The sequence below is a fragment of the Anguilla anguilla genome, chromosome 8 (genome assembly GCF_013347855.1).
Source record: "Anguilla anguilla isolate fAngAng1 chromosome 8, fAngAng1.pri, whole genome shotgun sequence".
Classification (NCBI taxonomy): domain Eukaryota; kingdom Metazoa; phylum Chordata; class Actinopteri; order Anguilliformes; family Anguillidae; genus Anguilla; species Anguilla anguilla.
The window spans coordinates 43,728,106-43,751,526 of NC_049208.1; the positions used below are offsets into that span (position 1 = coordinate 43,728,106).

The 23,421-nt window shown below is 43.7% G+C and overlaps 1 protein-coding gene across 1 annotated transcript; it reads right to left on the reverse strand.

Moving 5' to 3' along the window:
- Positions 1-20,398: 20,398 nt before the first annotated feature.
- Positions 20,399-23,421, reverse strand: LOC118234666. The gene is made up of 7 exons (XM_035431372.1): positions 23,218-23,421; positions 21,812-22,059; positions 21,477-21,725; positions 21,263-21,380; positions 20,909-21,144; positions 20,663-20,809; positions 20,399-20,558 (listed from the first exon to the last, which is right to left on the reverse strand). Exons 2-5 carry the CDS (start codon positions 22,022-22,024, stop codon positions 21,113-21,115), a joined length of 612 nt encoding a protein of 203 aa, XP_035287263.1. The 5' UTR covers positions 22,025-22,059; positions 23,218-23,421; the 3' UTR covers positions 20,399-20,558; positions 20,663-20,809; positions 20,909-21,112.

Consider the following 23,421-nt stretch of genomic DNA (forward strand, 5'->3'; position numbering starts at 1 on the left):
GTGTAAAGTAGCAGTAGAATGGAATGTGGCAGAAATGCTACAACGGATCTGTCACAGAAAATAGAATGGGTTAAGCAGGTTACAGCTGAGGTGAAAGCTAACAGAAATGATAGAAGACCAAATGGTATAATTCAATATCAGTTTAGAGGAGCTGGGTGACAGATCTGGAACTCCAGGCTGTGTCAAGGGATGAGCAGGAGAGGAACAGGGCTGAAGCAGTCCATGACCATGGAGTGAGGGACAGGGCTGGAGTGATCCTGTGGTCTCAGGCTGAGGAAACAGGCTGGAGCGGTCTTTGAACTCAGCACGAGGTAAGGGGCGGGAGCCCCATGTTAAGAGAAACAGAGAAGACCAGGTTAGTGCCAGCTTGACACTTGACAATAAGCTACCTAGTGTGTCAACTCCGTAAGACTATCTTGACACTTGAGGCTAAGCTAACTAGCATGTCTGCTCCATAGAAGCCAGCTTGACACTTAACCTAAGCTACATAGTGTGTCAGCTCCATAAAGGCTAGTATGACACTTGAAGCTAAGCTAACTAGCGCGTCTGCTTCATAAAAGCGAGCTTGACACTTAAAACTAAACTCCCTACCCAAGCCAGACATCCATGCTTAATTTCATAAACTCTGTGATCATACATGACAATTTAACAGGATTATAGGACTATAGGAACGGCTAGCTGAAGAGGTAAATTTTAAGCCTATACTTACAGACATAGAGTGTGTCTGAAGCCCGCACATACATAGAGAGATTGTTCCATAAGACAGGAGCTCTATGAGAGAAGGCTCTACCACCCAATGTAATTTTAGATAAACATACAATTTTCACATAAACAGCATCTTTTTTACTTTTTTACGTTAATAAGATCTTATAGTCAAGTCTAATCCAGTCAGAGAAATTGATGCAAGAAAGTTACCAGTAGTTTTTAATGAATTTGCATCTGTGACTCCCTGATCTGGCTTCGATGTTTAGGGGGTTCCCCTGGGTTGACGATTGTTTCGAGAGGATCCCCCCTAGTCTAGGGGTGGTTCTGAGGGACATAACGTACTGTTTGTATGTACAGAAAAACCTACAAGTGGCATTTACCACCCCTATTTGTGGCATTAACAAGTTAATGATTACACATTTAGGTACTGTACCACATTGTGTGATAATGTTTTTGCAGTTTTTTATCTGTGTATATCAATGCCTCATCTTAAACTTTCATAAGAGGCTCATTTATATGGTTTATAATGGACAGAAAGCATTTTATTCATTTTTGGAGAGGTTTTGGGTATGTTTCTGGTCCCCTAGATATTTAGACCGCTGTACTGACAGAAAGCTTGTAATTCCCACTTTCTTGAGTTTCTTGAGTCAAAACAGTTGATTTGTAGAGAAATACGTGATTATGTTAAGATTTACAGTAATGCATAATGTAGACATTTTTGATAGATTTGGAGACACTGGGTACACATCTTACTTTTTGCTTCTTAGATCTTTAGTAGTTTTACATATCCACCCTTAGATTTTACGCACTTGTGGTCGAGGAGTTTGTGATCCAGGACATGTATAGTTTAACCTGTCTTATATATGGGATCTTTAGTATTAGTATTTAGTATTGTAAATGGTACAAATGTCTGTCTTCATTTAAGCCATTTTTCAAGTCTCTGTGGTGCTCAAATCTGGAGTTATAAAGCTTTAAATAGGGAACCGCCTAAATGGGCAAGGATTGGCCAGATTTGGAATGTGCGCAAAGGGGTGTATGTATTTGTATTTATGGGAGGATCACGCAAATAATGTGTGGAGATTATAAGTGTGGCTGATTATTTATTCCAATGAATTTAATAAAGGTTGACTCTAAAGAGCAAGTGCAAAGCAAAATGGAGACAAAGGCGGAGACACAGCACTGAAAGAATCTTTGCAACAAGAATCAGACTAATTCAGCTCCCTGTGAAAATAAATCATCAAATGGTAGCCTACAGATTAAGAAGCCACACAATAATTAAAACTGTGTATTTGTCACAGAAAATATTGGTTAAAGTCACAAAGCAATCACATCAAGGCTGGTAAAATACCATGGAAAACTGAAAAAGAAGCAGAAATCATGGAGTGTTTTTTAAATGCACAGCAGTGGGAAATCTGATATAAATGTTTCATCTTCATTTTTGATTTTTTGACAATTGCATTTATGGAACTTTATTTTAGTTTAGAATTCTTTGATGGCTGAATAGTCCTATCCTGGACCCACAAGTCCTATTGCAGGTAGGACATGTATATGTGGTGGTAGTGGATAGTGGTAGTAGCCATGGGTGTGTTCCTCCTGAGTCTCCTTTGCTGTCTCCTGGCTGTCCTTTCCTCCTCCAGCATGCAGATCCCATCCAGGCACAGCTGCCGCCAGTTATTACGGTCAGCAGCAACATCCTCCAGGTCCTCGGGTCTGATTTTGCACTTCTGTATTGCGGTCTTCAGCTGGTCCTTGTAGCGCTTCCTCTGCCCTCCTGCTGAGCGTCGTCCATGGTGTTGCTGGTCATATAGCACTCTGCGAGGCAGCCGATTTGGTGGCATCCTTATCATATGCCCTAGCCATCGTAGCTGGTGCTGGGTGATCATAGCCTCAATAGTTCTGCAGTTGGTCTTTGTGAGTATTTCAGAGTGAGGCACACGATCACGCCAGGTAATTTCCAAGATGCGTGTGAGGGCAGCGTATGTGGAAGTGCTCCAGGGATTGATGTGGCGGCTGTAAGTTACCCAAGCTTCGCAGCTGGAAAGGAGGGTGGTGATGCAGATGGCTTGGTAGACGCAGACTTTTGTGCAGAGATGTATGTTCTTGTTTTGAAAGACCCAGCACCGGAGTCTCCCAAAGGCAGCTGATGCTTGTTTAATTCTGTTCTGGACCTCGTTGTCAATGCTGCTGTCTTCAGAGAGAATACTCCCCAGACATCTGAACGATGGAACTACTGACTGTTGTTCATCAGCAACAGTGAAGGCTGGTAGTGTGGGTGGGATGTTGGCACTCCATTGGCAAACTACTTCCATTTTGGTGGTGTTGACGGTCAGCCCCATCCTGCTGTACGCTCTCACTGCTGCCGCAAGTACAGACTGGAGGTCTTGTGGAGTGTAAGACACAAGAGCGCAGTTATCTGCGTACTGCAGCTCAAGGACCCTTTCTCTATGCAGTTTGTTGGTTGCTTGGAGCCTCCTAATATTGAAGAGGTTGCCATCTAGCCTGAAGTCCACTGCCACACCGCTGCTGTCCTCAATTTCCTTGTGGAGAAGCTGGGTGACACATAGGAGGAAGATGTTAAAGAGCACCAGTGCTAGCACACCCCTGCCTGACCCCTGTATGTACAGGGAAAGGGGCAGACTCTTGTCCTCCTATGGTCATCCGAGCAGTCATTCCATCCTGAAACTGGCGGAGGATGTTGATGAATTTGTTGGAGCAGCCAAACCTGAGGAGGACATCCCACAAAAGTTCTCTCTGAACAGTGTCGAAGGCTTTGGAGAGGTTGACAAAGGAAATAAACAGGTCCTCCTGTTGTTCCTGGCACTTTTCCTGAAGTTGTCGTGCTGTGAAAATCATGTCAACCACGCTCCTGTTCTTCCCGCACTGTGATTCAGGCAGCATTGACTCTGTGATGTTGTTGACCAACCTCTGAAGCATCACCTTAGCCAGGACCTTACCAGCAACAGCAAGGAGTGATATACCCCTACTGTTGCCACAGACAGCCTTGTCACCCTTGTTCTTGTAAATAGTGACAATATTGGCGTCTCTCCATTGTTGTGGGATGTTCTCATCAGCCCAGGCCTTGGTGATGTATTGGTGTCGAGTTCTTGTACAGGTACCCTCCCTGCTTTAGCAGCTCAGCAGGGATCTTGTCATTACCAGGGGACTTGCTGTTTTTGAAGGACCTCCAGGAAGGTTGGGGGCTGGCTGCGGTTGTGAATGAGAGGAAGTTTAGGCAGTTCATCCAGAATGGTGGGGTCTGCATCAGAGTCCTGATTAAGAAGGGTATCAAAATGTTCAGCCCACCTCAACAGGATGTTTTTCTGGTCCTTCAAGACTGTTAGACCATCTGCTGTTTTCAGGGGAGTGATGCAGCAATTTATTGGGCCGTAGATGGTTTTGACAGCATTGTAAAAGTTGTGCATGTCATTTTTATCTGCAAATTACTGGATTTCCTTTGCCTTTTTTGCCCACCACTTGTTCTGTATGGTCCGACTAGTCCTTTGCACTTCCCGTTGAGCTCTCTGCCATTGCTGCCTGGTGATGCTGGATGAGGAGTTGTTTAGGGTGTACTTTGTGCATGTTCTTCAGCAAGTTATGGATGGTATCCGAGTTATCGTCAAACCAGTCTTGGTGGTTCTTGCTCTTATAGCCAATGGTTCGGGCTGCTGCCTCATAGAGAGCCGAGCTGATAGAGGTCCACTTCTGGTCCATGGTGTTCTCTGAACTCAAGGATAACTCCATCTCCCTTAGTTTCTCAGCCAGGGAGCGACGGAACTCATTTCTTGCATCAATGTTTCCTAGGCGGGTGCAATCTAGCTGCCTTCCGTTAGGCCCTCGCAGCTGCAAGGGGGGGCGCACTTTCATGTGGACCTTGGCCATAATCATACGGTGGTCTGTCCAGCATTCTGCACCTCTCATGGCACGGGTGATGAGAACATCTCTGGTGTCACTGCGTCTCACTATGACATAGTCAATCAGCTGCTAGTGTTTAGAGTGAGGGCGCATTCATGATGTCTTATATTTAGTCTTCTGCTGGAAGATGGTGTTGGTTATGGTCAGGTTGTGCTCAGAGAGGAGAGTAAGTAATCTCATGCCATTTGCATTGGCCTGGCCAATACCATGTCTGCCAAGCACTCCATTCCATATCCTGTCCCACTCGGGCGTTAAAATCCCCAAGCAAGTAGATCTTGTCCCTCTTGGGGATCCGGCGGAGAGCCTCGTCCAGTGACTGGTAGAAGCAATCCTTGGCCTCACTCTCGGATGGCAGGGTTGGCGCGTAAGCACTGAGAAGTGTGGCGAAGCGATTCTTGACCAGGGGGATACAAAGGGTCATTAGTCTTTCACTAATGCCAACAGGTGTTTCAGTGAGTCTTGGTAGTAGTGTATTCTTTATGGCCAGTCCCACACCGTGCAGATGTTGTCCTCCTGGGGGGTAACCCTTCCAGAAGAATGTGTAGCCCATCCCTTCCTCTGTTAGAGAGCCGTCATCCAGGAGCCTGGTCTTACTCTTTAAAGTCAGAACTAAAAAAAAAATTTCACATGTGGCCCTAATCCTCATCCGTACATCTTAAACCTTCATAAGGGGCTCATTTATATGCTTTATAATGAACTACGTTACGTGAATAAGTTTCAGCTTTCCTCTTCTTTTTACGCCCTGAAGGCGATAACACCACGGGCTCTTTAGTTTGGTCCAAATTATCCATCTTTGCAAAAGTTAGTTGGACTTTGAGCCAAAGTTACACCGAAATTCACTTTCAGTCAGCACATCTCCGAGTCGCGGCCATATTGCGTCACCTGACCTGATACTGTGCGCTGATTCGCTGAACGGATTTATCGGGCTTTGTTCAAGAACAGCATTTGCGTTTGACGGTCTCTGCTGTTAAACGTGAACTTCCAATGCATTTTCAATAGACAATAACGGCTTTTGTGACAAAACGGATTTAGGGTTCAGAATAGGCTATCTGTAAACAGTAACTCACGGCAGTCAGTTCATTTTTTTAAAGGATGGCGTTCATCGGTTTTTGCAAATGAACTCTTCACTTTTCCTCAAAACAGCTGTTGATGAGAAATACAACAGCTTGGTTTATTTTGCAGACGGTGGCAGGCCAACTCAGGCAGGTCTCCAGCGAGGTGCAAGTTGGGAAGTGCAGCAAAGTCTGGCAATTTCCTTAAGGAGGTGCATCTGGTTGGTTAGGCAATGCCTTGCCTTAGAGCAAAGTTGTTAGGTTTTTTTTGTTGAGTTTCATGCTCAAAAGCCGCTGACACGATGGAACCCCATCTCTGTAATGTGATTGGTGTATTATTTTGGCCACACAAATGTTTTATTGGCTTGTGGTATTGGAGTGGCCAATGAAACATTGATAGATACACCATTGATTACTACATTAATGTTGAAGCTTGTTAAATCAGGGTCCCTATTCCTCCAAAAAGGGGGTGTTCCTTGCCCCAAGCTGATGCTTAATTGATCGAGAAGAGAGTTTATTGCCGGGTCACAAGAGAAAGGGAGAGACACATCATTATGCCTTGGTTGTCTGGAAAAGTTAATGATGAACATGACAGAGAGTCAGACCCGTGGTCAGGGAGCCAGAGGCCCCAAAGTTCCTCATAGTTAAACATTATTACAAGAGTAATGACTTAAGTCCACTTTATTTCATATTTCACATAATACAAACATCACTGGAGGATACATATCTGAAATTCAACATTGATATGGCCTGAATTAATAAGGGCATAAGGGTTAATGTGTGAATTACCCTCTATACTACAGTTAAAACCATACTTTAAAAAATTAACAGAATGGCATTGCAAATAAAATGATCAGAGTGAATGAGAGTATTTAAATGAAAAAAGTGTTTGTCTGCTGGTGGGACAATCTGAAGATTTAGTCCAGATTACATGTGTTTGATCAAATATACTTTTAAATTTTGAAATTGTAAATACTATGTGAATTTATATAAATTGTATCATCTGTACATTTCCGGAAACACCTGACATGATTTCTTAAGTGCATATGCACACAAATCACAGTTTAATATGTATGTTTCTTTTGCTACTAGTAATACTATATTGTCAAGTAAGGACAACCTCTTCTAGCAGTTTTTTTATACTTCAGATGAGCTGACTTGTTATTCTTTTTATTCTGAAGTTGAGGTTATTGTTCATCCATCGAAAAATAGGCTAAAAAAAGAATTCATCCAGTGGATGAATACATTTTACAAGAGAGTTTGAAACAAAACTTCACAAAAAAAAAAAAAAAAAAAATACTATGTAGGGAAAATACATATTGAGTCATTTATATGCTTGCAAAGGATAAAAAAAAATAAGTGTGGCTAAAAGTCTTTTTAAAGTGGAAATTTCAAAATATTCAAAAAAGTATTTTTTTTTTTCCTTTATATATTGTTGTCACAAGAGAAACTCAGGGCATGGACCCAAGTGCAGAGAGACTCAGAAGCAAAGCAGAAAATGTAAAGGTCTTCACTAGGACAAAGGCAAAAATATACAAAAATCACAGGAAATAAAAAACACTGGAGAAAACTCTGATAAACTGGGAAACATGGTAGAACACAGGAACAAGGCACAAGAAACTAGAAACATGAAGGGCTAAAGAAGAACTTTGGAAGGTCATGCAAAGATTCATCAGAGACACTAGGGAAACAAGATAACTTAACCCTTTTGCACAGATGCCAAATCTGGCCAATCCTCACTCATTTAAGGGGTGTTCTATCTATGGCTTTATAACTCCAGACGTGCTCAGCACAGAGACTTGGAAATTGGCTTAACCCCTTTGTGCAAGCCCCCTAGTGGCTTGTGCAGATTGCTCAACTCAGACATTACATTACATTAGAGGCATTTTGAAGATTCTCTTATCCAGAGTGACTTACACAACTTTTTTTTTTTTTACGTTTGTACCATTGTATCCAATTATAAAGCTAAAGCAATGCAGGTTAAGTACCTTGATCAATGGTACTACCAGGAAATTGAACCTGTGCACAGGTTACAAGACAACACCTTACCCATTACACTACACTGCCGTCCTATGCCAGACATTCATTGCTCCCTGCAGCCAAATTATGAGTGGAAACAACAAACTCTGTTTTAGCTTTATTAGCACGATACATTTTAACGATGCTAATACAGAGTTTCTGAGTGCCTCCATTGTTACGTAGGTCGTCATTTAACAAGCACCCCTTTCCTGCAGTCTCATCTGCAATTACACACCCCAAGCATGACTGCACACTGAAAAATATCATAAATCTGGATGGAGTTAATTAAAAGTTTCCCACCAAACATTTGTTTTCCTTCATTGCAACAAGCAAGAGTGTAACTTAAATTGGAATATTTGAGGGGTTGAAATGCATAGACCCAGAGAAGAGCAACGTTCTGGGGGGGTACAGGGGCAGGCATGGGAAATTGTTTTAAAGAACAGCTGAAATTATCATTTCTGGATTGTAAGAGGAAAATAGGTTAATGAAGTCGTGGAGCAGCACAGAAAATAAAAGTTTTTTTTAATGTTAATTTATTAATTAATCAATAGATCTCACGCACAGCAGTGGGAAACGACTGACCAATTGAAACAACATGTGATTGAATGGTTGAAACCACATGTGCAACTGTAGCAATAGTAACAACAGGCAGCATGCTTTTTTGCCTTTAATAGAATGTTCTTAGAAATTGAGCATGCTTAAATTGCATTGCTAAATAAAACACGGTTATCATGTGTCAGTTTTTATTTCTTTAAAAATTTTTTTGGTGAAATATGTTGTACATTGTGAGCTTTGATTAATATTATGAGCGCCTGTTGTCACTGATGCTTCTGTAATGGCGGAAGAAGCACTGGGCATCAACATTTTCAACAGGGCTCGTCAAACCCTTGAGTGCAACAACTGACAAGGATGAGAATCCTGCCTGTTCCCCAGGTATGAGATCTCCGGGAGCATACAGACAAGCTCCTGGTCACAGTGGGGAGGAATCCAAAGGTCCATGGTTCATGTAAGAACCAATCACATAGGTAACAGAACAAATTTGTGGAGCCAGCAGCAAAGATTAGGAGCAGAACCTCCATGGTAGTTTTTCTGAAATACTATTGGTACCACATGCAAGCAGAAGGAAGCAAAATTTTATTTGGAGTTTTAACGCATAGCTACAAGCCTAGTGTAGGCAAAGAGGAGTGCAGATTTATTGGACACTGGAACTACTTTTGGAACTGGGGTGACCTGTCCAAGCATGACAGGCTGCACCTGAACCGGAAGGGTACTTCTGCAGGAGGTAAACATATGCTTAGGGTAGCACAGGATTATTTAAAGGGACTTGGGGGGGGGGGGGGGGCAGGGAGGATAGAAAGGGCTTGCTGTAGGTTAAGGAAGTGCAGACTTCCCAGATGGTAGCTCTTAAGGCTACCTATAATAGCGTGAGCACCAATGAAAAAGATTTCCCCAATGAAATCTTTTTAAAGCAATATTTTAGTAAGGGTGGCTTGGGGCAGCGGGGGGTTTAGTATCAGTGTCAAGAGCTTTACGGAGCTGACACACTAGGTAGCTCAGCTTACAGTAATAGTGGCATTACATACACGTACATTTACTCAGTGTTTTGACTATCTTTATAATGCCTGATCTTATCCTCTCTGCTTCCATGGGGCTCCCTCCCTGTACCTTGCCCTCAGTTCAAAGACTGCTCCAGCCTGTTTCCTCACTCTGACAGCCCTGTCCCTCGCTTCATGATCATTGACTGCTTCAGGCCTGTTCCACCTCTGCCTATGCGTTGACACAGGTTGGAGCTTCAGATCCGTCACCCAGCTCCTGTACACTGTACTATACTGAACTATACCATTTTTATTCTGTTATTCCTGCCAGATATCACTAATGCTCTTTTTGCTCTGTTTATTGGCTTGCTACTTACTACTGTAAAATGTAAACTGTGACAGTTCTCTGTAAAGAGCATTATACAAATAAAATTAAATTGAATTCAAGTAATAATGTCTGTTTGAATGCTAGAAGTAAAAAAAAAAAGAATTTCTTTGCAACTTGAGGCTGCTATGAATAGTGGAAAAGTAAGTTGAAGAAGCAGGCTCCCCAGTGGATGAACAAAGCCATACATGAGAATTTGAGAAGAACAAAAAACTGTGTAAGATATATAAAAACAGCATCACAGAGTAATAAGGCTGAATATTGTAATATGTGTGCGAAGGTTTAAAAAGTGCTATGGGAAGCTGAGTGGCTCTTTGAAAGATAAAATGCCCTACACCTTTTTTTCAATACTGTAGTAGAAAAAGGAGTCAGGGAGTATGTAAGGTGCATCAGCAATAAAAAGGAAAGGAGGTCACTAATAGATTGAAAGGAATATTGGGTACTCAGAATGTCTGAGCAGCTATTGACATAGAGGACAATGAAGTACTGGATGAATTACTTAAACAAAAGACAAATAAAGGCTGGAGGCCCTGATGCCATATAACCAAGGGTACTCAACAAATTTGGTGATATCATCTTTTAAACCACTGGCAGGTATTTTAGACAGTCATAATAAACTGGATAAATACCGGAGGACTGGAAGCAAGGTAATATAATACCAATATATAAGAAAGGGGTCTGTACTGATTCAGGAAACTACAGGCCTGTCAGTTTAACTTGCACCACAAGTAATATACTGGAATCTATTATAAGAGACAAGTTAGAATTGTTTCTTGAAAATAAGAATACTACGGGATAGCCAGAATGGTTTTGCAAGGGAACCTTTTGGTATTCTTTGAAGAAGCTAAAAAGTGTTTTGACTATAAGAAGCCTAATGATATTATATACACATATATGACCAAAAGTGTCTGGACACCCCTTGTTTCTGAAGCTGTTTTTCATGGTTTGGGCTATGCCCCTTAGTTCCAGTGAGGGAAAATCTTAATGCTACAGCATACAATCACATTCTAGACAATTCTGTGCTTCCCCAACTGTTTGGGGAAGACTCTTCCTGTTTCAGCATGACAGTACCCCCAAGCATACAGCAAGGTCCATATAGAAATTGTTTTGTGAAAACTATGTGGAAGAACTTGACTAGCCTGCACAGAGCCCTGACCTCAACTCCATCCAACACCTTCAGGATGAATTGGAAAGCCAACTTCGAGCCAGACCTAATTACCCAATCAGTGCCTGACCTCATTCACATGCTCTTCTGGCTGAATGGAAGCAAATCCCTGCAGAAATGCTCCAAAATCTAGTATAAAGCCTTCCCTAAAGAGTGGGTGTTGTTATAGCAGCAAAGGGTGGACCAACTCCATATTAAAGTTACAATCTCAAAGATTTCTGTTTCGTTCTCTTTGGCAGTACTAATGGCGAAAAGCAGTAATTGCAGGTGTGTTTTTGGACCTCACTTCCCAGAGATCCAACCGGATCCAACCAGTGTCGCCTGTGTGACGTCAGTCAGTTGGCACCTGGGACACGCCAACTATAACACTTACTATTTACTGAATAAAAAATGGTTGTTATAAAAGTAACATTATGTACATACTCATTCGTTGTCTAAAATTAGGCTAACTTAAGCTGTCTTTACACTGCCGAGCTGGGTTTAAATGCTGTAGCAGACCTGGGGTAGAATTAGTGATGATCAATTTCCACAGACGTTCTTTATCCACCTTTTGCCCGGTATGAACATCTTTACACTACAGAGAAGAATCCGTGGGATTCGCTGTGGCTCGTGCAATTATGTATCTCGTGCACAATAAACATTGTCTTTCTCGTGAATGATTGTTGTGATATTTTTGAAACCCTGCCTTGTAAAATGTTACCCCTGGTGTTTCTGGTTTTGCTAGCTAAACTGTTCAAGAATAAAGCTGAAGTGGGTGTTAAATTAGCAATCAGAACAAGAAGAATAAAACAAAAACAAAGGAGATTTCATCAAAAAATGGCATCAAGGCTGAAGGAACATATGAGGAAGCGTAATAAAATGATAACAACGTGAATCCATACTGCCGTATTTTTTTTATTTAATTTTCTCCGGCTTGACATCTTACACTGAAATCAGACCGGCTCTGCTCCACCGATACCCCGGGGTTAATGCTCTGTGTAAAGACAGCTTTATTCCGATCACTATAGTATATTGATGAACCTGATGGCAATGTAAATAACGGTAACGTTAAGGCCAGTTCAGATCAATGATTCGCAACAAGACGAAACGGTTTTAGAATGTTGCAGAGAAAATTGCAGCGGTGTTAGTTGCGGAACTGGTTAGTTGCAGAGCGTCTGAAGCCTTTGCCTGGGGTTTCAAAAGACCCACCTTGTTGAATCGCCAAGTGCAGTTTGAACGTTTACAATTCACAAGTTGCATCCAGTCCAGAGAGATCCAGTCTCGTTGCGAATCATTGATCTGAACTGACCTTTAGTTAGCTACATTGCAACGTTGCAACAAGGTAGCATTGCATTCGAGAGACATTTTGCGAGGTCGGTACCAGTCGGTAGCGTTAGCTAGCGTTTTTTCTAATTGTTAGCTGACATTAGATTGTGTTAATTACATTAGCTAACGTTACCTGATATGGAGATGGCTATTGTGCGCAACTTTGTCTAAACAAATGTTGCCTTTCTTGACATGGTCCAGTAGCTAGCGTTAGCTGTGCAAATAGCTAGGCTATGTAATTTAGTAACGTTATATTGTCATCAAATGTAATACGAAATCTACATCAACAAATAATGACCTCTCATGTTACACAAAAAACCTTTTAGCGTTCCATAAACCCCCCTTTTTCTGTTATTGTAACGCTAGCAGACACCGGAAAAAACAGTACGCTGCTCACACACAAGTGAGTTGAAGAGCGAGCCTGTTGCGTTAGCTCCGTCTACCCTCTTTGGCGGACCAACCACTGATGGGTGATGGAAAACGCGTCACTAACTATGCGCTGCTTGTGATTTTTTCCCGGGAATTTCGCCACAGACACCCAGTTCTTTAATCATAAATTATTATAATAATAATAATATAAATTAATATAATAATAGGCTCAATCACCATTGTGTTACCTAATTCAGCGATAGATAGTGACATCTAACAGACAATTATTTTGAATGCAATGAATGAAAATCTTCAAGATTATTACTTTAATGCCCGCACAATTTAGGATAACATGATAGCCAGAAGTATGTGGACACCTGATGTCCATGTTGCGTACTTATATTTCCAAAAAGCATTTGGTGAAGTACCACGTGAGAAACTTATTAGCAAAATGAAGACAGTAGGAAATATAGGTATATGTATTTCAGAGTGGGTTTGGAACCGGCTACAGAGTAGTCATCGTAGATGGGATCTTTCGGGAAGTCCCACAGGGATCGGTGCTTGGACCACTGCCCTTCCTCATTTATATCAATGACCTTAACAGAGATATTGAAAGTACATTAGTTAAATTTGCAGATTATATAAAACAGGGAGACCAATGTTGTACGATCATTCCAATGCACATAGGAAAAGGGGGTAATATAACAACTGCACTAGAGGCACTAAAGAATCTGAGGAATGAGCATGTGAGAAACACGAAGGGAGAATCCAAGGAGGGGTCATGGTGGGACTGGCTCAACATGTCAACATGGAAAAGAAAGATAGGAGTGATCATAGGGATAGTATTGTTGATGTTGCTATTTGCCACATGCTGTGTGGTCCCATTGATCCAATCCATAGTCAAAAGAATGATAGCTACTGTAGCTGGACAATTCCCACTGGTTACTGATCCTGATCCAAACACCATCATCTCTGAAGTGGGCCCTGTGGTGGAGGACATACTGTTGCAGAAAGGAGGAACCATTGCATGAGATTCAATACGGTGCAAGGGAAGAGGGGTGTTTTGTTGTGTCTGTTGTCCAAACAAGACCGAAGTATCGAGTATCGGGACCAACGTGGAAACTAGGTGAATGCCAAAGGCTTGGACTGTCGATTCGGAAACCCACTGTGCGAATGGGGGGTGAGAGCAGGTGCCGGATGGGAGTGTTGGGATTACCATCCACAAGCCGCTCGGGCGGTCAGGGATCCCCAGTTTTGGAATGCCTATGCCAGGGACATCTGGGGAATAGACCCTGAGAACGAAGGGGATGGCCTGCCCGGCGAGGAAGAGAACGCCCTGATTCACTGTGCATCAAATGTGCTAGCAACCTCTCACAGTGATGACCCTCTACGGTACGTAAAGCACCTGGGTCGAAGAAACGTGCTCTGAGCACAAAACTCACAGGACGACATATGGGTTCACCAACAGCAAGAGTGATGTGCTAGTAACCTCTCCTCAGCATACAAAGAGCCAGGCTACGGCTTGCAAAGAGCCAAACTGGACGAAGTAGATGACCGGGCCGAAAAAGGAAAATAAAAGGGAAACTACAATCAAGACATCAACATAACTAAGTATAAATTGACTTATTGATTGAGAAGAAAACTGACCAGAATTATGATGATGGAGCTCCATTTAACCATTTTATATAATTGTATACTCTTGTGCACCTGTAACCCGTGGCTGATCTTATTACAAATGTACTCAGGCTTAAGCATGCAATATGTATACAATATGTGTTTGATAGGAGGATCAGATCTCACTGAATCTCGTTGTGTAACACTGACCACGCTTTGCCCTGCTGATGTTGTCCAGGTAGCCTGGGCTTCTACCCTCCAACGCCATCAGCGGTATCTGTGTGGACGGGGGGGTCAGACAAGCACGTCCAAGAAAAGGGGGCCTGCTCAAAACAACACTCCGCATTGCTGCTGGAGTCTGACTATGGCTGCAGGGGTGTGTCTCGCATGACGGCAGCTGGGCAAATCGGTTTACTGGTGGTACATACAAAACAACAGAAAGGCCGTATGAGGAGTCTGTTGAATTGTTTTTTTCTCAACAAATCAGTGAGGGCTGAAAACACTCCAGTAGATAAGAGGATACGTTATGTTGATCATTGTGGTCATATATATATATATATATATAAGCTGTAAGGCACAGGGGCATTGAGTGGCTTTTACCCACTCCTAGCAAATTGGGGAGGGGATGTTTTCCACACAATGTCCTGCTCTGCTGTTGGATAGTCATCGGCTTGATGATCGCTATGGTCATGGGATAGCGTCCTGCTATTGGGCCGGATGGAGTCTGACAACAGATCTTAGGGAAAGTTTGCCAAGTATAAACTAACACATATATCAAGAATCAAGTGAACGCTGAGAAACGCAAGAATCCTGGTGCAGGAATGTGACAATGTATGTGATAGGCTTAAACTAGACATGGGGTGTGCCGCAAGGGCTACTCACACGGGCTGTCGTGTAGGGGGCGGCACATAAGGTGCCCCTCAGTCTCTGCATTGATGTTAAAGCTATGTACTAGTCATTTTAGTATGCATATTAATGTTCCTGCACTATGTCAGTAATATCTGCACAGCTCATTCTGTAGTTAATCACAATAGGCATGGAACTTAGAAGTTCCAAAGGGGGGAATGTGGGAAAGAAATGTATTGAAGAACACCAGCCCAATGTGGGACAGAAATGTATTTAAGAGCATCAGCCACCACCATCGTGATGGATTATACTATTAACAAAGGAAGTGCTGTGTAGAGCTAACAAAGGCCGGACCTTGGCCAAAATATTAATGATCTGTAGCAGTGTTCATTATGTACAAAACACAAGCAGTAAAAACCTATAAATAATGTAAACACAGTTTCTGTCACGCAAACTAGGCCTTTCACACAAATGTGTCGTAAGCGATAAAATCTAGCAAGAAGTTGGGGAGCTGAATGCATGTTTTGCAACAGAAAGGAGAGGGAGATTTAGATGGGAGAAAGGAGTGCTTATTTATTTAAAATAAAGAAAGGAGGGGGCTCGGAAATAATGGTGTCTGAGAATTGGGAGATAATGGTGTCAAGAATAGAGCCTAAGAAACAAAGCGAACAAGTGGGAAGTACCAAGTTTAAGCTCCACAACGGGAGGGGCTAACAGAAATGGATAAAAAGAAGTGTTTAGGATTTTAGAGTGTTTGGGGAATGATTGGATGTTTCGTCTTTGCTTTGTGAACGACTGTTGTTTGTATTGAACTGCGCAGATCAGCCCGGGTTCTTGTATGTAATCTTTGATTCACAATAAACCCAGTTACATCAGACTCTGTGAATTGTGCATACTTTTGAAGAAGTATTCAACAGTGTGGAAGAGAGCGACCCCGGCGTTTCTGGCCCAGGCCAGGGCCTGTTTTCTCCACCCACAAGACCACACTGCCGGCAACATTACAATAATTACATATATAGGCTACATAATACAGTAATATTGATACTTTTGTTGCTACGTGCAGTTGCCTAACCGCATTGAGTATAAAACTATTTAGACTGCAGAGAACTTCTTCGGTTTCGGCAAGCCGAAAAAAAATTTGGTTGGTGATGCTTCCCGGTCAACTCGCTCTCATTGGCTGTTGCGGGTTTCTGCTCAATATTCCATCCTGTTCCTTTCACACTACAGGATTTCAAGTCGTAAATATCAAACGTTTGATATTTACGATTCGAGATCGGAGAGACTCCGATCCAGTCGGTAACATAAAGATTATGTCCGTAAACCCCTCACACTACAGGATCATTTGTGCAGATAATCGGTTCAGGCCAGCCTCGAATCGGGAACGCCCCCGCGATTGTCGGGAAGAGCGAATCGGGCACAAAATCGGCCCAATTATCCTCTAGTGTGGGGCCAGCATTAGCTAGCATTGTTGCCTGCGCCTCTTTTGAGAGCTAACGTATGTGGCGCTCTTTTGAAAGCCGTAATTCACCTTGTCCATGTTCTAATGAGATATCAACATGCTGGTTAAAATATGCATCATAAATATGATAAAAATTGTTGTGTGGTGTTCATTTGGTTTTTGGTGTTTGACAAACTGGAGCTAGAAAGCCTTTTCAAGCTAGCATTGTTGGCGCCTCTTTTGATAACTATGTGGCGCTCTTTTGAAAGCATTTAGCTAAACATTATTTCCATTAGGAATGCAAAAACTCAACGTTTTTTTTTCTCCAAATCCTCTAGCGCTATTACTCTATACTTGGTGTAATCGTAGCCTTAAAAAAAAAAATTGGCTTTGGCTTCGCGCCAGTGCATTGTGGAATGAATCTTAATGAAGAGTATTTCTCTGTATTTTCACCAAATACTGACTTAAATTGATTTTCTTTTGACTCAATTTATTTTTCTTACTTGGTACAATGTCATATCCTTTCAGCTCCCACACATGGCCTTATGACTGTTGCCCCAGTGAAGAACCTGAGGTCCAGCCTTCCCCACACATGCCTGAGACAAGAGTGACTGTATTCCAAGTAGAACAATGCACGGGAGGCCTGTGAATTTGGGCAGTGTGATTTGGAACTTTATAGTACATAATAAGACTCTATTTGTCAGGGTTCTGTGTCTTCCCCCTGTGTTGTTTCTCTGTTGGGCCGCCAGATGGCGGCACCTCGATTTTCTGTTCTGTTAATTGTTTTATTGGTTCGCATGATCCATTTATTAGTTTCCAATTGTCTCGTGTTTCCCCTCCCTCTCTGTGCTTGATTGCTCATTGTGCCCTCCTGTGTCTCGTCTGCGTCGCCCCTATTTTAGTCTCCCTCTCCCTCACTCAGGCGCTGGATCCTTTTGTTTCTGTACCAGTTTGTGGTTTGTTTCCGGTTTGCTACCTGCCTGCCTTGCCTGCCTTGCCTGTTTGTTTCTGTACGTGTTTTGCCTACCTGTTGCCTGTTGCTTGTTGCCCGCTCTGTTCTCTCTGTTTTTGGATTTTTTGTTTTCCCGCAATTTTTTGGTTTTTCCCTTTGTTTGTTATTAGCGCCCTGCGAGGCTTTCTGTTCCCTTTGTTCCCCGTGCTTTGTATTAAAGTATTTTGGTTTTCCCCATTTTTTGACTTTTGGCTTTTTACTCTGCGCTTGGGTCCATCCCCGCCCCCCCGCCTGACAGAAGATCCCAGCCAGATCTGGACCCAGCAGAGTTTTTTTTTCTTCCCCCCTTTTTTTCTCTCCTCGGGGTTTTTTGTTTTGTGCTGGTCATGCCACCGGTGTTGAGCAAGCCGGTGGTGGCTGGGGAGGCCTCCGGCCCGGGTCCTGCCGTTGGGCAGGCTCCCCTGTCCAGTAGCCAGTGGGCGGACAAACTGCACGATACGTGCCAGGGGTCGCGCCCCTTCCTGGACTATGTGGGTGAGTTCCGCGCCGTGGCCACTAAGGCCAACCTGCCCCAGTCTGCCCCAGTCTATCGTGTGCCAGCTATTATATAACCCCGCGCCCTGGAGAAGCCTCACGCTTCGTCCCGCGCCCAGGAGAGTTCTCCTGCCCAGCTGGGTTCCCTGCAGCTGGGGTCTGTGTTCCTGTCTCCTGCCCAGCCGGGTTCCCTACGGCTGGGGTCTGTGTCCCTGTCTCCGGCCCAGCCGGGTTCCCTGCAGCGGGGGTCTGTGTCCCTGTCTCCTGCCCAGCCGGGTTCCCTGCAGCTGGGGTCTGTGTCCCTGTCTTCTGCCCTGCCCGGGCCCCCTGCCCTGCCTGTCTTTCAGCAGGGGCCATCGCCGCCTGTTCGGTTCCCCGCTCCCCGGGAGCAGTTTCCTGCTTCGCCCCGCGCCCTGGAGAAGCCTCCAGCTTCGCCCCGCGCCCTGGAGAAGCCTCCAGTTTCGCCCCGCGCCCTGGAGAAGCCTCCAGTTTCGCCCCGCGCCCTGGAGAAGCCTCCCGCTTCGCCCCGCGCCCAGGAGAGTTCTCCTGCCCAGCTGGGTTCCCTACGGCTGGGGTCTGTGCCCCTGTCTGAGTCCCCCTGGTTTCCTGAGTCCCCCTGGTTTCCTGAGTCCCCGAGTCGCCCGATGTGCGGGCCCTGAGTTTCCCCGAGTCGCCCGATGTGCGGGCCCTGAATTTCCCCGTGTCGCCCGATGTGCGGGCCCTGAATTTCCCCGTGTCGCCCGATGTGCGGGCCCTGAGTTTCCCCGAGTCGCCCGATGTGCGGGCCCTGAGTTTCCCCCGAGTCGCCCGATGTGCGGGCCCTGAGTTTCCCCCGAGTCGCCCGATGTGCGGGCCCTGAGTTTCCCCCGAGTCGCCCGATGTGCGGGCCCTGAGTTTCCCCCGAGTCGCCCGAGTCCTGCCCAGCCCTGAGTCTCCCCGTGTCGCCCGGGTCCTGCCCAGCCCTGAGTCTCCCCGTGTCGCCCGGGTCCTGCCCAGCCCTGAGTCTCCCCGTGTCGCCCGGGTCCTGCCCAGCCCTGTGTCTTCGTCGCCCGGGTCCTGCCCAGCCCTGTGTCTTCGTCGCCCGGGTCCTGCCCAGCCCTGTGTCTCCTGTTCCTGAGTTTTGTCCCGAGTTTCCTGTTCTGTTTCCCTGTCCTCGCCCTCCAGTTCACCCCCTCCCAGGGTCGACCTCCTGGGACGTCATAGCCTGACACTATTGAGCTCTTCTAACCTTATTAAATAGCTAACATGGAAAGCATTTTTGAAAATTAAGTAACATGTAAAAATGAATGTGACATGTCTTTAAGGGTGTTTGAAAGCCCTTAAAGTCTTAAATTGTCTTAAATTTATTTTTGTTCATAAAATTGTCCAATACATCATGACAGTTGAATATATCATGGTGTATTTATCTGTGGTTACAATGTGTTTGTATTTGAATGGTAAAAGCCTGCAAAAATGTGTCCTTTTCTTGGACCAAAATAAACATTTGGACAAAATGTCAATGTTGTCGTTTTAGATAGTTGTAAAAATGTCAAGTAGCTAAGAGTACAACTTGCCTGTGCTTACTTGTGTGGCAAACTGTCTTAAATGTTATTCTAAGAAGCATTTAAATTTAACTTACTAATGCCTGCAGACATCCTACTTTAATATGTGGGGGATCCTAACTGAAATGTAGTTCAGCGCTTTAAAAAGACAAAAATGCTCAACACTGATATAATGCTGAAATTATTGGTCTATGGTTATTACTGTCCTGAAAATACAACAATGCAAGACAATGTATATTTTATTGACAGGCAATTTTGGGTGTTTTAATTTAGTTCTTGTGCACTTTAATCTGTTGACGTATCAAGAAATTGTAATGATGGTAATGCCATCATTTTATCAGAAAAAATACTAGTATGGTCGTCATGAAATTTTGTCAGTATGCTGCAGATGATGCTTATGATGGTGGTGGAAGTGATTATGGTGATGAGGAGGTACTGTATATTATACTAGCACTTATGCTTTGGGGGACCTGCTATGGACATTGCATTAGTGCAAGTCACCCTTTTAATGTTGTTTTTGTATCTAGTTTTGTATGTTTGTCTCATCTTCTGTACCATAATTATGTTTGCTACAGCACATATTGCCTACCTACAAATGTAACTTGAAACTGATCTCAATGGTATTCTGTACAATGACAATAAAGGCTTTCTATTCTATTTGGGCTTGATATGTGTACATTTTTCATTGCTGCACTGAGTATCTTTGTAATAAATTTTGAAGATATGAATTACAGAAGCAATGGAATTTCATTGGTAGGATAGAATAGAGATCAAAATTACAGCACCATGCAGGGTTTTTCCTGGCTCAGAATGTGTCTTAGGTGGCACCTCCTGTGTTGAGTGGTACTTTCCGCGTGGCCAGTGTTTTGATGGCTCACCGTAGACCCTCTAACATTCCCACAGTATTACTAGAGTAATTAATCCATAACATAAGACAAAAGGTTTGATTGATCATTAGAGGTGTATTTTATTAGAATTTTGAACAAAAATAGAATAAAGCAACATTTTATGTACATATTTGACAGCCAACTGTAGAGCATTTCACTGTCCTCTTTTTGCATGCCCCGTAAAAGTGCTTCACCAGGTCTGTGTAATTCAGGCTGTCTTGATGAGGTCCATCAAGCGAAACACGGCAGCAGATGTCAAGATGGTCATCCTTGAGCCTGTTGCCTAGGGCTGTCTTGACCTACAATCAAAATCCACAACAAGAATAGATTAATCATGACATCTTATAATACTCAAGTGAACTGTAGAACTATGCAAGTAGAGCAAACACAAAAAAGATCTTACAAGCTTTAGGCCAGAGAAAAGCCCCTCCACATCAGCTGTTTGGACTGGGGCAGTGAGAGCAATGGCAGCAGCCAGGCTGAGTGCTGGGTACAGCTCTGCACTTTCAGGGCACACAAGCCACAGGAGAGTCTCCTCCATTGTTTTAGACTGCAGGTAAAAGAGAACCAATGGTTGATATCTAATTCTGTATGACAACAAGGTCTGTATTTTGAAAGTTGTGATGAAATGTAATGCAATTTGTCATACCATCAGGTCTGGCCTCTTAACCCTCTCTATGAAAGTGTCCCACTCAGACAGCATGTCTGATTGGCTCAGCCTGGGAAACACTTTGGCAAGAGCATTGATGTCCTCCACACCGTACCGAGTCTGAATTGCTGGCCACTGTGCTTGGTGTGAAGGTTGCAAAGTGGCTAAGGCTGCCCAATGCTGGGGAACCTGCTCTCAATGGTGTCAACCAACATGTCCAGCAATGGCTTCATTACCTGCATACACAGAAACACACCATTAAGTACACATTTGGGACGAAACCAATCATCTAATAATCACTTAGTATCAAGTATACTAATACTTATACTGCTCTCTGAAACCTCTCCCATATACCTTCAGCAAAGTAGGAAGGGACCTCATCCTGCAGTGGCTTCAGCCCTGTCTCTGGTGTGAGCCAGGAGTGCCACCTGTCCTTCACAAGGTTCCTCTTCTTGAGCTTCACAAGGGGGGTCTTGAGCACAGCCATGTATGGTTACATAAAAATTTTAGAACTGTATCAGTCACAGGTAACAGAAAATTATACTGTTTGGACTTGAAGACTACACACCTCATGTTCAACCTGGGATAAGAACAAGTTCCTTCTCTGGAACATCTGGAACTGTCTGTGCAACTTATCGTGGACGACTTGCATCAGACACAGGGCTGCAGGGAAGAACTCATTCATCACAAAATTGTAGAGTCCATGTGCAGTGGGCTCACAACGGGCTTGCAAGGACAGATCAGCAAACAAGGCAGGAAAAATCCTGATGACATCAGTGGCCTCCTTGTTGCTTTCCCACCTTGTTTGGTTTCCTCCCTGAAACAAAATGTTTAATTCCGAATATAATAGTGTGGCATACACAATTCCACAGGTTTAATGTCTCAACATTTATCATCACAAACCTGTAGTTTAAGCTCTGGTAGCTCAAACACCTTCTCAATCTCCTGGAAGCTGTTGGTTCGGTTACTTGAACCTTGGTAGAACCAGAAGATGGTCCCTATGGTCCGGGAGTACTGGGTGAGGTAAGGCACCCCCTTGCCCTGGTTAATGCAGTCTGACACTGCAAGATTCAGGCAGTGAGTCACACAGTGTACAGTCACCAGTCCAGGGAACATGTCCGTGAGTCGCCTCCCAACTCCAGATTTCTTGCCTAGGAATACATAAATTAAGTTAAAGGTACACTGTGTAACTTTTTTGAGTATAAATTTTGGTTATATAGTCCTATATTCTTGAAGACTAGGACCTCTAGGTGAACAATGTGCTCTTTTTGTCATGGTCCTGTTTTCCTGTCTGTGTTTCCCCTGTTGGGCCGCCAGATGGCGGCACTTCTGTTTTGTGTCCTGCTCCCCCCCTGTTAATTGTATGATTGTTTCATTGTCTCGTTATCCCATCATTGTTCCCACCTGTGTCTTATCCCCTCCTTCTGGTTTGATTGTTTTTTGAGTTCACCTGTGTCTTGTTACCCCTGTCTATTTAAGTTTCCCCCTCCCTTGACTCAGGTGCTGGTTCCTTGTGGTTATGTCAGATTGTTTGTGCGTAAGCCTCTGCCCCATGTGTTCCTGCCCATGTCTTGGTTTTCTAGTGTTTTTTGGAGTTTCTGCATTTTCTTTGTTCCTGTGTTTGTTTCCTACGTATGTTTGCGCCGACCGTATGTACCTGCCTGTGTTTGTGACCTGTTTGTGTTTGTTTGAATTACCCTTGTGTTCTGCATGCCTGTGTTCTGCCCTGACCGTGTTCTGCCCTGCCTGTATTTGTGAGTCTTGTTTTCTGCTTTTAGATATTTTTTGAGTTTGTGGTTTTGCCCATTGTGGCCTTGTTTGTTCCCTGTTTGTTTGCCTGTTAGTAAAGTCTTTGTTAATTTTCCCCTTTTTGAGTTTCGTGGTTTTTTCCCACTCTGCGCCTGGGTCCCAGCACCCGTACCGTGACACTTTTACTTATCATCCCACCGTAACTCAAAATACAAGCCTGTTTTGCTCTAATGTTTACAAACAATACAAATGTAAACAAAGCCTTTATGGCTTTAAAGTACATCTAAAACTCATTTTTAGCTCTTGCAAATTGATATTCCTTGCATCAAGAGCTCTGTCAGAGCTAAAAGATACTTTTTGGTTCTTGCAACCTCTAAGATGCTCTCTGTTAAAAATGCTGCATCTCCAACCCTTGACTTTTCTCGTGCAAAGGACTGTAGATTTCACCACAGTTTTGCCATTCTCTGCAGGCCTTGGATAGCAAGAGAAAACATTCAGTTTTTCACTTGGCTACCACTAATGCAAGAATTGTATATATGCATATACTTCTGCAGACTAACCTGACCACCATACCCAGCTGCTTGGTGACAGAGATGTCAGTTGTCTCGTCAACCATCAACCCCGAGACAGGAGACTCTGACACCTCTGCCAGTACCTCCTCTTCCAGCATCTTGCCAATTATTTCCAGCATCTCATTAATGATATGGCTGCCGGTGTATGTGGTGCTATCAGCCTAGAAGAAAGTACATTATGGCTTTCATTAA

Excerpts from the sequence above, each read along its gene's own strand:
- LOC118234666 (XM_035431372.1), bottom strand. The coding sequence starts at position 22,024 with ATGTTCCCTGGACTGGTGACTGTACACTGTGTGACTCACTGCCTGAAT. Across the intron at positions 21,726-21,811 it reads TACCAGAGCTTAAACTACAG|GGAGGAAACCAAACAAGGTG; the intron begins GTTTGTGATGAT and ends ATTTTGTTTCAG. Across the intron at positions 21,145-21,262 it reads CCCTTCCTACTTTGCTGAAG|GTAATGAAGCCATTGCTGGA; the intron begins GTATATGGGAGA and ends CTGTGTATGCAG.